Source organism: Chinchilla lanigera, unplaced genomic scaffold, assembly GCF_000276665.1.
Source record: "Chinchilla lanigera isolate Chin_1 unplaced genomic scaffold, ChiLan1.0 scaffold00019, whole genome shotgun sequence".
NCBI lineage: Eukaryota > Metazoa > Chordata > Mammalia > Rodentia > Chinchillidae > Chinchilla > Chinchilla lanigera.
Window position 1 is genome coordinate 9,003,202 of NW_004955420.1, and position 15,689 is coordinate 9,018,890.

The 15,689-nt window shown below is 36.8% G+C and overlaps 1 protein-coding gene across 10 annotated transcripts in view; it reads right to left on the reverse strand.

Annotated features, from left to right (window-relative positions):
- The window catches only part of Pex5l (peroxisomal biogenesis factor 5-like), a 221,911-nt gene that overhangs the window by 78,803 nt on the left and 127,419 nt on the right, over positions 1 to 15,689 (reverse strand). For all 10 annotated transcript variants that reach the window (XM_005383055.2, XM_005383058.2, XM_005383056.1 and 7 more), the window contains one exon: positions 7,072 to 7,183. In XM_005383055.2, the coding sequence (XP_005383112.1) occupies positions 7,072 to 7,183 (112 nt within the window). The remainder of the gene's footprint in view (positions 1 to 7,071; positions 7,184 to 15,689) is intronic.

Below are 15,689 nucleotides of genomic sequence, written 5' to 3' on the forward strand. Positions count from 1 at the left end.
GATTTATAAATACTATTAGGCTGGGAAAGTTTGCTACTGGGAAACTTTGCTACTGGGAAAGTTTGCTACTGGGAAAGAGCTTTTTGGCATGGTACAAATCAGTGAGACAGAATTTAGACCAGCTTCAGCACTGATGAAGCTTCAAAGGACATTAAAATGATAAAATTGAATTTCAGTTCAGGTACAATTTATTATTTTGCTTCACTTATAGTGACACTTTATTTTTGATTGTGCCTTTACCAGAGAATCTATAAACTCTCGAGTGAAGTGTTTGAATGTCTTCGGGCTTTAATTTTAAACAGTGAAGTCTACGAGGTATAAAGCAATGCTGTTAATCATCTTTTATTTAATTAAGCAGTTCAATCAGAAAATAGCATGCTGTTTAGGCTCACACTCGAGAGGTGTTTTATAATCCATAGTTGATGAATAGGTACACACGTTAATGCCTTTGCTGTTTAATATGCAAATTTAAATTTCAATGTAACTAACTATAAAACTGTTACACTTTTACTTCCTAGTAGGTTGATTACATTGTATTAAACACTCCAACAAAGGCAGAAATAATAGTCTGTCCGGATGCAAACCAGGCAAATAATTCAAAAGGCAAGCATTGTAGCCTTCAGTTTTCACTTTTCCAGGGCCAGTAGCTAGTATTTGATTGGCTCACTGAGAAAAAGAAATTGAAATTCGAGAAGGTCCCTCCAGCTCTCCTTTCTCACCAAGCCCTGCTGTCTTACTGTCATAGCACCGGAAGGGCTGGCTGCAGCACAGACCTGGGGGCTTCCTGGCCCGGGGTCTCCTCACCCAGCTAGCTTGGGAAAGGCTCTGTAGGACAGCAACACTCGTGTAAACTCCTGGGCACAGTCTACAGCAATGCTGTACACACTTCCTCTTTACCACCCCAGCCTTTTCTCTGGGTGGGGAACGGATTTTACTGATGTCTCACTACCTTTCATTCAAGAAGGCTCTGGGCTCTGCTGAACTCACAGCCAGGGTTTCTTCAGCACTACAGTACCTTCATCTCTGGGGAACCTCAGGACAGTGAGCAAAGCTTGATTATTTTTTTAAAGTCAGTATAATTGACAAATAAGATCATCTAGACTTAAGGTGTACAACGTCATGATTTGAGCAATATGTACTTGTCTATGTATGTAGCAATTCTTAATTTCCTCTGCTTAGAAATATTTTATAATAGCACAAGTCAAACAAAATAGCATTCTTACATATAAACAGAAATGTGCTCAGCATCTTGTTCTCAGAGACAGATCAAAAAGCAGGTAAGAAAACACCCTTCTAGATGAGCTGTTAGTATCTCTACGAAAGTTGACTCAGTCATTTTGTTTTCTGATTTTAATTCCCCGTCAGAGTAGTGGATGCGGCTGTGAAGTGGAAAGATCAGGTTCTACTACTTTTAGTTAAATGACTTGAGGTGTTTTTGGACCAGATTGAGTTTGTTTCCTTACCTGGAAAATGGAGAATTATAGTCTTTTAAATGTGAGATGAGGATTGAATGATTCTAATAGAAAGTAAGTGCCAGACTAACGATACTAGAAAATATGATTCTGAGCTTGGCGTCAAGCCTTTGCCTAGTACGCATGAGACCAGGGCTCGATCCTCAGAACCACAAACACATATAAAAAGAAGTTATTTCTATTCTTGGGAGACCAATTTGTTATTTTTTTCTTTTCTTTTTTTTAAGCACACTCCCATTTTCCCTGTTCTTTTCTATTTCAGACAAGAATCAGATCCACACACTAAAAAAGGAAACCCTATTGGAAATAAAACTGAGGATGAGATGAAGATATTAGTTCTACAGAGGATTCTATGAAGTATATTTACCATAAAATGGCCTAGAAGTGTCAGCTTATCGCAACCGAGTCTTCTTGAGCAGAGAGGAGCCACTCTGTGACACTAAGGTCCTCTGAGATATGAGTAGTGTTTTGTGGCTAGAAAGTACTTGAGTGTAGAGGAGAAGAAGTGGCTTTCAGAACTAAGCTACTTGGCTTTACGTCTAAAATTTAAGCATGGCAGGCAGCCAGTACAGGCTAGGATGCTACACACTTCATATCCATTGAATGGTTAAATAAAAATTTGTAGACCACTGCTAGGTTGGCAAGGATCCTAGGCTCAGTGTGATTTCCTTAGAATAGAATAAAGAAGAGGATGACAGTCTCTGGAATGCTATATACATATATCTTTTTTTTTTTTAACCAATTGTATAAACAATTAAGAATTAGTTGCTTGCTTCTAGACTTCTTTCAGAAGCAAATTATATAGGAATCATCCCCTTGTATATAGGAGTACATTTGTTACTGGTGAGCACTAATTTAATTCTATATCTGCTTCTGACCATTCAGAACAAATGAATTACTAAAAGAGTGAACTGCAAATTCAAACTATGCCCAGCAGGATTGCTTTCCTCTCCACAGTGTCTTGGGCACTTCTTGTGTTTGCTCTGAGTTCTCTGTCCCTTTGTTCTTTTTCCTGCAAATGTGAAACCAATGCTTGCCACATGCAAAAGCCTTTCTGGTTACCCCATTGATGAAAGAGGTGTTTTGGAGGTCGAATGGCAAGCTTTGAAGTAGAGAGCGTACATGAAGATCACAATTTTGAAAAGAGAAGGCTGGGGGGCAGTCTTTTATTTCTCTGGAGGGGATAACATTTTAGTAAGGGTGTGGGTCCCTTAGGTAAGATTTAAAAGTAAGGGTCTTACCGTTCCACATGTGTTTCAGAGTGTCCATAGACATACAAGGAAGTGTATGATCTGATGATCTTCACCCAATTTAGAAAAGTCTCTTAGACACATGAAAGTTTGGGCTCTAGTATCTGCATGCTTAAAGAGCACAAAGGACAGCTTCCTCTGACAGTGGATGTCAAAATGTGGGCATGTGCATATGTGTGTGTGCATGTAGAATTATATATCTCATGGGTAAAATCTTATTTTCACATATACAGACTTTTCTACAATGGAGTGCATCAGTTACCACTCACAGCTCACAGGAGTGGGGACCCATTGTCCAAAGGAAGTCATTCTTTGTATTTGCATCTGCTGCAGCAGAGATCTCAAGCCTGGTAGCTTCTGACCAGGTCTTTATTCTCCTAGTCATTCCTGGCAGCACTTTGTCCTGTCTTCACTTACGTTCAGCCAGCCCAGTTTGGTGTGCTGATGTTATGTAGTCACGCATGAAATGTGGCAGAACGGGACAGCTGCAGAGGCTGCCTGTTTCAAATCCTGGCCCTGCCATGCATTAGCTATGTAATTTGGGCAGGTATTTAGTCCCTCAGTTTCTGCCATCCTAAAATTAGAATAAAACTCTACTTCAGGGAGTAAAACAGTAAATGGAGTGCTTCATTTAAAGCCCTCAGAACAGTGCTAATCATGCAAATAAATATGATCATAACATAATCATAAGATCTTTTATATGAGGGAATCAGAAGGGTCAGAGTCAGAGGAGATACAAGGATGAAACTGAGACGCAGCTAGTTTTGAAGCCAGGGGAACCATAAACCAGCAAATGTGGTCTGCAGGAGCTGTAAAAGTAAGGAGGACAAATTTTCTCTTAGAGTCTCCAGAAGGACTGTAGTCCTGATGACACCTTGACTGAAAGACTTTTGACTTCCAGAACTTTAAGGTAACAGAACTGTGTTGTTTTTGGACATTAAATTTGTGGTAACTTGTTATAACAGCAATAGGAAACTAACATAGCTATTAAGTCAGTCTATACCAAGACTCAAACACAGGTCTGGCCTTGCAAGCCTGTGTGTGTTCTTTACTACGCCTATCTAGACTTCAGGGGAACCCAGAGGCATGGCGTGGACTCTATTCATATGATGCTTATTTTCTTAAGCTCATGATTCTTTGACAGTTTGCATGTTCTGTGGGATGACAGAAATGATTAGTAATATCAGAAAATTTCTTTTTTGTATAACCTAATTCCATTGGATGAAATTTTCTGAAGACAGAAGATAGTACATTTCCAAAGTATTTGTTTCCAGTTCTCAAGGACACTTGCTTGAAGATCATACCCTATTGAACGGGAAGGCTCCCATAAGGTCCTGAAGATGTCTATCAGTACTAGCTAGCTTCCTTGGGCCCTGGGAGGTGAAGCTGCTTAAAATAAGATAAAATAACACCTATCATGAAACCCTATTTTGATAGTTTGGTGCTAATAAACTGTACTACAGTACAATGAGGCATGATTTAAATACCTATTGATCTCAGAAACTTAAAATTTTTTTTTATTTTTTATTTTAAACAGAAAAAACAATAACAAAATAACAACAATAAAGACAAAAACAAAAAACACAAAAACAATAGAAACAATACAGAATTTCAAAACAACATGATAGGAAATTAACAATGGTTGTTATATCACATATTGTTATCTTCAGCGAAGTTGCTCAGATTATCCGATGTAAGAATGCAAGATTGATCAAACAATTAAAGAGAATAAAAGTAATAGAAAAAATTAGAAATGGTACAGAGCTTCAGAAACTTCAAATAGATTTGTCAAATAGATAAATGGCATTTAATCCAATCAACCTTTTTTAAATTGAAATTTGAAAGTAAAACTACTTCTCATATTTATAAGCCTTTTCAGAGGCATGCCATCAGGTTCACAGTCATTTGAACTTCATAAAAATGTTTTTTGTAAATGTTACACTAATTTTGCAGTTCAGAGATTTTATTAGGTGACTGTGGCACAATTGGGAACAGGATGGTTCTTGTCTTATAAATAAGGGTGCCATATAGGCGTACGAACCCCAAATGGAAGTGTAAGTTACAGTTTTTAAACCATGAAAAATGTTCCCTTTAAAGTAACTATTTACCCAATGGCTCAAGTCTGTGGATAAAATGTTTTAAAATTATATGGCTTAATGAATACAACCACCTGCTTTTCTTCTCATTTTTAGCAGATTCTGCCCTGTGTATGAACATACCCTAGGTTTATTGGGAGATTACAGAGTAACGAATATTGTGAAAAACTTTGTAGGTATTTCTTGGACTATAATATAATCACTTTTTAATATCTAAATATCTACTGTACACTTTTAGAGCATTTGCTGTATGACTATGTACATAATATTTACTTATTTGCCTTTGTAGAATCCAAGATTTTAACAGTTATTATAGCTTAGCACAAAAGGACACAGTTTGAGAGGGCCAAAGAGTTAGCTGTCTGCATGGATTAGATGAATATAGAGAATTTAGGATGTCAATGGAAAAAATAAAAGGCAAACATCCTCAATGGATGAGCTTGACGTTATCATCATTTAATTGACAAAAGTTAATCCTAATGTAGGAACAAGCAGAAAGTGAAAAAGATAATCAAGGCACTTAAAAATTATAATCAAAACTTCTATGAGTTAAAAGATACATTCTTTTGGGAGTTAAAAAAAAAAACCTCATCATCTCACTCACCATTTGGAAAAATATTCCTATTGCTTACTTTGTGTTGCTTTATATGAGAACCATGTTCTTAGGGATTTAAAAATAGAATGTTTCTTCCTGGAGATATACTTCTAAGATTAAGAGACATGCTATCAACCATGAACCTTTTTTTCAGGATAAAAATCTGTGTGAACCAGGCATACTGAATACTTAGGCTAAAAAGGAAGTCTGTAGCCTCAGAACACCATTTTTCCAGCTCCACCCTTTATAAAATGTTATGGATTAAATTGTGCATCTCCTTTCATTCTTATGCTGAAGACCTAGTACCTCAGGATGTGCTTTTATTTGGAAATAACACTGTTATGCTGCACAAGGGTAGGCTGATATTCCAAAATGGCTGCTGTTCTCATCGAAGAGACACATGCAGAGTGGGAGAAATACCCACAATGCACCATGGGAAGATTGGAGCTATGCTGCCATTACCCAAAGACCTACTAGAAAGAGATAAAAAGATAGACCCGGACCAGGTTCTTCCTCAGTCACCGGAAGGAGTGTGGTCCTGCTCACACCTTGATTTTGGGTTTCCAGCCTCAAAAACTATGTGTTGTTAATCCACTCTGCTAGTGGTAGTTTGGCACAGCAGCTCTAGGAAGCTCATAAAGACAGCAATGCTGTAGGTATCGGGATTGTAAGAAATTATACCTTCTTTTGATTTTTTTCTTCCAATATTTTGTAGGTCTTTTATATGCTAGATATGTGAGATGAAAAGTAGCTTCTGAGTCATTTTACATTGCTCTCTCAGAGTGGGCTCTTCTTAAGTGACTTAGTTCTCTCAGCGAGAATTGGAAAGTGAAGAGCAACTTAGTACACTGAATTCTCCTGGGTTTGCCTAGAGTTAGAGATAAAGGTTCTGTATTATCTAGGGTTGTTCTCCAGTTTTGGAGGGCTGAACAGCTTGCCTTTGAATGCGAATACGGAGCAAATGAAGTCAGTGCAGAATGGCTGCCTCTGCTAGAGAAATGTAACTCATGCCAGGGTGTGCGCATTTGCTCACCAGGCTCACACAAGTTCAGTGCTTGTTCTTATACATGCCAGGCATTGAGCAGAAGATGATTTTCTGCTTCGGTATGTTTAGTTCCAGAAGAACATTCAAACAAATTGGAATGTTCATTCAGTTTCTAAGAGGGAGCAAGTAACATACAGGACAGAAAACAAAATTGGCTTTATGCTATCTTTTGGCTATGGGAGAATTTAATTGTTCTTTAAATCTACATGGAAAGTCTCTCACATGTTTATTTTACCAGTCTTTTGTCACACATAATATTTTCAGAAATAATTGGGCCATTAACCATAACTTGAAAATTCTTACTCAGAAATAGATACTTTCCTTTTAATCCGATGCAACTAGAAACTCAAAGATGTAAATGTAAAAATATTCATAGCAAAAAAATTGCTAACAGAGGTATAGTTGTGGTCAGCAAAATTGATGGGTAGCATACAGTGTGGTTTTTTATGTAATAAAAAGCAATTTATTAGTTGATATAGAACGGTATATGCTCTAAAGTTTCATTTGTTTGCAAATATCACTCCCTACCTAAAATGCCTGGGTAAAAAAATGTGCATTTCATCATAATTCAAATGAACTCCGTTTGAGGCACAGTTAAAAGTGAAAGAATTACCAGCTGTATTGGACGTTACTGGCCTTGCAATTGCCTCCGATTTGGTTTCACAGAGAAAGTCGTCGATGGAAGGACTCAGGAGGGGCCTGCTCTCTTGCTGCTCATTCACCAGCTGAGAAAAAATGAACACAGGTGTTAAAGGGCTTCGTCCACCTGCAGAATCAGACGGGTTAAAATACAGCCTTGCAACAAAATGGGAACAGCAAGCCTACCGAAAATAAATATGTACGTAAATAAATAATAGGGTAGGGGCAAGAAAGAAAGAAAGAAAAAAAAAAAACTACCAAGGAGTGGGGAATGAGCCTTTTAGCACTGTCAACATATTTTTGATGCAGCCAACTTTGAATTTTAAAGCTCAAGCCTTTTTCTCTTTCTCCTGGAGTAGTTTTAGAATTATCCTCCAGATCCAATATGCAGAAATGACTCCTATTGATTCACAAGGCCAATCCCTTTCCTCACTTAGACAGAAAACTCAGACTGAGATCTGGAACGGTGGCTTGAGACTCCAAGCTAGCAGGGTCTGGTGAAGGCTGGTTGTCAGTGTCTACATGGTGGCGAATGCAAACACATGGATGAATAGTTATGAATCCACACGCTCCTTCTCTCTCTCTTAAAAAGCTCAAAGCAACTAACACACACCCTCTACATTTCCTTGGAATGCTTCTGTAATACTTCACAAATGTTATTTGAGGAGAGTAAAATATATTGTTATACTGATTGTACAGGTATCTAGTAGATGTTTGTGAGAATCTGTGGTAAAATACATTCTGTAAATTTAATCACAATTTCCCACAACCTTGTTCTATAAATTGGCAATTTTTCAGTGGGTCTGTAGTTATCAGTAGCAGGCATCTATTTACTTTCAGTTATTCTGTACCTTTTTGCATCTAGACTTTCAGTAGTTAAAAAAGAAAATATACTTATGACACACAGGTAGTTAATCCCTAAATTAACTGGCCTAATTTCTTAGGCATGGCCATTTAATTTTCTACTTGTCATAAGAAAAATAATTTATTTTTAAGATTGTATTTAAGAGGCATAATATAAGAAGCCAAATACTCTGGAGTATTACCAAATCAAAATATTTCATGTGATTCTACTCGCTATTACTGCATTGTTTCTTTGGCATAGTATCAATGCAATAGCATGAGAAGATAAGAGGGACCTAAATAATAATAAAGGAAAAAGTGCAATTCTATTTTCTCAAAGAACAATATGGGAGTGTATAATGGCCATCCAGAGACTAAAACCAAGATATGCATTTGGTACTTTATCATATTCATGCTATCATTTAAATATGAGAAAAGAGATCTCCATCAGAGTTTGTGGTTTTGATATAGACTTGACAGTTTGATTTTCATACTTTGTAATTTCTGGATGTCATTGAGAGATAAGCACTGGGAATGTTCTTTCAGTGTTCAAGTTACCGTGAGGCATTACTGTTAAGTTTAAGCGTTTAATATGTATAAAGTCTCACAAATTTCACTGGGAGCATCCAATATTTGTTTGTTTGTTTGTTTTGATGCTTCCTTCACATTTGGTTTTCTGAATTTGAATGCTCGTGGGTATTATCCATAATATTTATATTGAAACATTTTTAAATGCTGAGGGACTGTAAGCTTCCCATGTTTGTGGGATAGAATATATTTGAATTTTTATAAATGTCACAGTCTATTTGAGTGTAGGAGTAATGTACAATATTTTTTGGCATAAAGTCAATTTTGTTGTCTGGAAATGTACTTGAAAGTACTGGTATAGACTATAATATACTAGAAAATGAAAAAATGGCTAAGCTTCCTGATTCTGTGAATGCTTCTGCAGATGTGATTAGTATCCTAGAATCTATATCTTATGCATAGGTGGTTCAGATTAAAAAAAAAAAAAACAATTGTAAGTCTGCAAGAGTTTGCAAAGGAACCACTCATTAATTTGTAAGTCTCAGTATAAACTGCTCTTTCAATCATAGGTGCTTAATGTAATGGTCCCTTCCAGTGGAATGTCACTATAGTGATGTAGTTCTGACTTCAAAACACCAAAGAAGAGCTAAATTCTGCTGCTAAAGGTATTCATGGAGTTTGAAAGTCACTATTAAATATGGTACTACATTATACTGATAGAAGTTATTTTAACTTCTGTCAATCTGCTTACTGGCCTCTGGCTCTAGGTCTGATTGACCCATTGGCTAAAGTGTACAAGGCAGAAAGACCAGACTCAATGAATGCAACTGAGACTTTAAACATGAATATACATGTAAGATGCCACATGCTTGTCTTTGTTTGTTTTTTTTTTTTTTTTTCCTCCGGTACCAGGAACCGAACTCACGACCTTGCCAGGCAGGCGCTTTGCTGCTGAGCTAAATCCCCAGCCCCACATGCTTGTCTTTGATAACCATTATTTATCTGAGAAAAGTCTAACTTCATTAACAGATAACTATGAAAAACTGAATCCCCTAACTCATGATTTTAAAATTATAGATGATCTCTTTTGCAAAATGCTTGGGACCACAGGTATTTCAGATTTGGGTTGTTTTTGGATTTAAATACAAAATGAGAGATTTTAGGGACAGGACCCAAGTCTAAACCCTCATGTACAATTTATATCTAGAGTCTCATGGTAATTTTATGAAATATTTCTAGTTTGCCTCTGATTTGGTTGCAACTCATCACATGAGGTCAGGTATACTTTTCCACTCATGGGATCATGTTGATATTTAACACATTTCACATTTTGGAGCATTTCTGATTTTAGATTAGGGATGAAATAATTTTCATGCAGCTAAATACAAATTATATTCCATGAAAGTCCTTTGTACTCTTTCTTTAAAGAAGGACTAAGAATTTATCCCTGTAATTATGTGCACATATACACAGAATAAGCCTAAATTATCTATAGATTATCAGGGTGATTATCTATAGAATATCAGGGTGATTGATTTCTCAATGCTGAAAAACTATAAGTTTGAAAGAATTCCGGAAAGTTAGAACTTTGTCTACAAAAATATCTAAATGGAAAAACAAAGAAAAGGCAAAGTTCAGTGAGAGAGCTGTCTTTTTAGGCTTGTCTACTTTATCAAAGGAATTTTTAAAAATCTTTCATTCAAATGTTTGATACATTTTTTGGAGACAGCACCTCTAGCATTCAGTACAGGAAGAAAGGTCTCCAACAGGGAGCCTCTTTGGAGAGACCCCAAGAGTCCAGGGGACAAAGACATGGCTTTTCCAGTCTTCTAGACCTCTGTCTCTTGAGGTCTGTGTCTCTTCCACACCCATCAGTGGTGTTGTTTCTGACCGTATTCCAGTTCACATCTGGAGTGATGGAAGCATTATGCTCACCCACTTTCTGTCATTAAGGCATTCCTGCGGCTTTCTCTCACAAATGCAAATCAAAGTACGTACAACAAGCTACTGTATGACTCAGTGTTTTCCTGGTGGGAGTCCAGTTTAGCTGTCAGGAAATTGTTTGGTTGGGGTGGGGAGACAGCGGGGCTCCAGGTGAAAAAGAATGAAAGGCCAGATGACCAGGAACATGGAAATGCAATTAGAACCAAGCAGAAAGAGTTTTGGCTTTGATCAAGATATGAAAGATGAAATAAGGTTCTTACAAAGATAAATTTTTTCTTGCCAAGTCTGAGGTCAGAGACTAACTACATCACACTCATATTTATACCCATCACAACTTCAAAGGAGTTTACTAAGTCACTGCCAAATGAGACAGTGACTTGGCAGAAACTGAAGACACAAAAATATCTGTCTCAAAGAATCCAATTAAATTGTGTCTTTAGTTGCACGGATTTAGGACTGATTATTTGGCCATAGGAATTACCATTTTATTTTTATTTCTACAGACATGCACAGCTTTTCCCATGTCCCTCCCACTTTTGATTTTCAAGCAAGACTATGGTTTTTCATTTGGTGATGTGAGAATACATAAGTCTTTTAGGTCATGGAAATTTCCAAACTAAACTAAATACCCCAAGCAGTCCTTCTAAATTCCACTTCCAAGTTGTATGCCATTTATTCTTTCTTTATTCATCGGTAGGATAAAGTTTATAGACTCTCTCTCTTAGAATTACTTCCCTTAGTGGGAAAATACTTTATGAACTTCCCTCATTTCACTCTTTAGGGACAAAAGATATTGATGTTTTAAAATTATAAAAAATAAGTTGAAGGTTTCTAATTCTTTTTGAATAAGTGAGTTGGAGTGAGTGCAGTTTTGGTTTAACCAGATTATAATAAGTCCCCGGCTTATGAACATTTGAGTTGTGAATTCTCACAGGTATGAACAGACCTCACATTAGGAATATTTGTAGATGCAAACAAATCGCAGAAGTAGCTCCCCTGTCTGCTGGACATAATCATAGCCGTGTTGAAGTGTGCTTACTGCACAGCGCGGTGGTGTACAGCAGCACAGCGCTCAATCAGAGCCCGGATGTCCGGGAGCAAGAGGCAAAGCAGTGGTGATGTGGAGAGCAGGCTAGGAAGCGCAAAGCAATATGCGGAGTACCTTTGCGTCAAAGATGTATGAGACTCGCTTTGCTGGACTTATGAATGAGTCCAGTTTATGAACATTCTCCCAGAAAGAACACATTCATAAGTTGGGGCCTTAGTGTATCATAGCTGAGTTAAGAAAACTTACTTCACTAGTTGCTAAGGTTTTTGTCTCAGTTTTTTTTTTACAGTTTTAAACTTCCTTTCTTTTCTGTTCTGGCCTCTTCTCAATATTTGGATCAGTTCAAAGACCACTGTATAGCTGGGAGTATAGTTCATTGGTAGCGTTCTTAGTATCCACAAAGCCCTGGGCTCACTCCTCCAATCATGTACATGTGCGTGTGGGTGCACACACACACAAGCACATCAAACGGTGGCAGGTTCTCATTTGTCTTCCAAGACCCCATTTACCTGGGACATTGCTGGGAACCTTCTTCGGTGCCAGGCAGTGAGTGCCTTTCTAAAGTATCTCCAAATTCCCATACTCTACTCATTATCACGATTTTTAGTTTTATCTATTTTCCTTCTCACTAGACTGTAACTTCCTAAGGGTAGAAAGCATAGTCATTTTTTTTTTAATCCCATAGCAATTTTTTTTTTTTTTTTTGGTTTTTCTCTGGTACCAGGAACCAAACTCACGACCTTGCGCTTGCCAGGCAGGCGCTTTGCCGCTGAGCTAAATCCCCAGCCCCAATCCCATAGCAATTTAATAAAACTGCCCTGATTTTACACAGTTTAATCAAATGGTAAACTTTGCATCAGCAATTTTATAGTGGGCTTGAATGATTCACAAAGAGATCAGTGGTCCTCAGAAATGTTTAGAAGTTTCTTCGAAGGTTTTAACCAACACACCTAAGTTCATTTCTCCCCACTGTCACAGCTTCAAAAAGTTTGGAAACCTAATGGTACCCCAAGGAACATTTCCAATCGTGAGGCTTCTACCAAGCCTTAAGTCAAGAAGTCAAGAATGCCAAGTATGAATGCATAATGGGAAAAAAAAAAATGGAAATAAAGGCTAACACTTGGCCACTCCACCAGCACTGGGAAGAAGGACATGGACTAAAGTGAATGGGAGATGAACAGCACTTTGAGATTTCACCCCCCTACCTCCCTCACTGATTATAAATCAGAGATTCAAATCTGGCAAGTCTGAGAGGAAACACTGGACATAGACACAATAGAAGTAAGAAGATGGGTAAGAATGTGCAAGCAGGGCTTTCTTGTCAATTAGGATTCAAAAGAACATTGAGCCTTTACACCTTCCTTGTAATCTTGTAGTCATTTGAATAATCAAATGACTTCAACTGAATTATGGTACATTCAGACTAGTCAGTTGATGTTATTAATATTAATCATCAAACAAATGTAGAAAGTATCATCTAGCTTTAATGGATAATTATCTTAAAATTTTATCTGAAAATACATTTGCCTTACTTAAATTGCTCTGGTTTCAACGTTTAAAAGTTAAACTATTATATGATTTAAGATACAGGGGTCAATTTAACCAAGGTTTTACTTTAAAATGTTGTCTGTGACTAAAACTATAGTGTATGTTTATATATCTTATTTTGTGATTTACTTATCTTTAGAAAAATATATTGCTTTATTCAAAAATATGGAAAGTTTATAATACCATATCACTAAAAATTGACAAGAAAGCAAACGACATTTTGATTATAATATAAAGGATAATAACCCATTCTTTCATAAGTGTATGGTTCAGATTAATGATCTCAAACTGTTGTTTTAAAGTAAAATACCATATTTTTATGTTTAAGCATAGTCGTACACCAAGAATAATTTTAAGTGAAGATAACTTAAAAATAGTTGACAAACATACTTGTAATAGTGATTTAAATAACATAGTAATATGTGTCTTTTTACTTTATTTAAAAGGAAAAAATTTAAGTTTGTTCTGATTCTATATGAATAAAACAAAAATATGTTTTTATAGGTATACATTTGTGCATTAAAAATTTGTTTTTCTATATGACATTGTGGGTTTAAGGTAAGTGCTCTTTGTTAGTTATACGCTTCATAATAGAACTATTTGTTTGTGACCATGGTCTTATCCAAGCTTATAAATATGTGTGATTCCCATCAAAATAGCAACTATATTGTAAGAGTTAACAAAGTTAACTGACTCTATTGAAAAGACAAGGCCACTGAATCATTACCATGCAGCATTAAACTCCCAAACTTTTGGAGCTCTGTTATGGTAATTCTGACCTCGGACACAGTTAAGTTCCTATGAGCTAGGAGTACTTGGCCTGTGACCCAGCCTCATTCCTAGGTATAAGTACCAGAGGGTCTTCTTCTTCTTTGTTTTTTTTTCAGAGGGTCTTCTTGTAAAGGATAATCTTATAGTAATTTTCAGCTCTTTGGCTTGATCTAAATGTCAATGAACTGATTACAAACATTTTTCCAAACAGGATAATTAGACTTATAAAATGAATGTATTTATAGGGAAATGATCAGATATCATTAATTATACTTTGAGTACTACTGACACTAATGTAGTCAGGAGAATGTAACTGAGGCAACTGTTTTATGTCAGTAATAAAAACTTCAGAAGTTCATCAAGGCCATGTTTAGTAACTTTGGAAAATTTCTTCCAATCAAGGACATTATTCTTTTTGTCTTTACCAGACAAAACAGTTAAATCAATGTTGAAATATAAAGAGTGAGAACAGATAGAAAGACAAAGGTTCAGTGTAAAGAAAAATAACGTGTCCCTTAACCAGTTGGACGTGGAACACAGTTCTAAGGCCCTGTGTTCTACAGGAAAAATGAGAGGGCTGTGTCTTGCTAAAAACAAAAGTACCCAGGGGGTATGGTCAAAATGAAAATTTCTCAAGGTTCCTTACCGGAGAGAAAGTCTCCATAAAGTCATCTCATTGTCATACACACACGTTTTTATGTGTGATCTTCTGGTACATAATTTTTCCTCCTAGTCTCGAATTAGAGTTGTTTATTTTATTAGAGTTTAGAGCAGTGTTGCTTAATAGGAGTGTAATGAGAACCTCGAAATTTGTAATGATCCAGTAGCCATTTAAAAAACAAAAGGGAAAAGAAACAAGTGAAATAAACTTTAATGATATCTTTTATGTAGTTCAGTACTGTATAGCTAAGGTATTATCATCTCATGTGTTCAATAGAAAAGTTATTAATGTGACAGTTTGCATAATTTTTTTAAAAAAATTAGATCTTCAAACTCTGGTGTTTGTTTTATACTTACAGCTCGTCTCAAATCCAAGCGGCCGGAAGCGCTTAGCAGCCACATGCCATGGCTGGCTGTTGCACTGCACAGCAAAGGAGAAGCCTTTTCCTCATAGGCCTCAGTGGCTAGAATATATTTTTTCCTCTTGGGACTTTCATGAATGCGTTTTATGCACTGTTTGATTTTTAGTCTCAATCTAGGATGGCACGAATGTGAGCTTTTTATTAACACAGAATTAATAATTAAATTAAGCAAAGAGAGCAACTCTCAGGGGTCCAGCAATTTCTGAGCTCAGGTCATCTCACCAAATTTTCTTCTTTGTTTGGTTTGCTCCATGTACTACTGATGGCTTCAATGGAGGGTGTTTAGCTAAACCCCTCTAAAAGTTGTGGGACAGACCATAATAATCACACAATTTAAAACATGCTGTAACATAGGACTATTCTACCTTTAAGAGCTGTTGAGTGAATAATTACTGAACGAGGTAAGGAGCCGGTGTTTCAGTGACTTATTCTGTATTCTACCTACTGTAATTGTTTCAAAGACATTATTGAGACAGCAGCAGTTAGCTTCAGACATAGCTGGAGTCTGACATGAGCAGCTGGCGTCAACATACTAGTGATGAAGATGAGGTGATATTTTCAGCACTAGGCAGCACTATGTCATAGGGGTTTTACAGGAGACACTGGGACAGACATGTGTCAAGACACTAGTACATTCACAAAGGATAACAAATAAGAATGTGGTATGGTATGTGGACTGGATCTATGGTTGCCATAGGAAGTACTCACTTTTTCAGATCATTCTGCTTCTTTTTGGCTTGTGCATGCCACTGGTGCATAGCAGGGAAGAAGCCATTCGTGTGTAGTGGGTAAAGTATATTCGCTAATAACACTGCATTTGACTGAGAA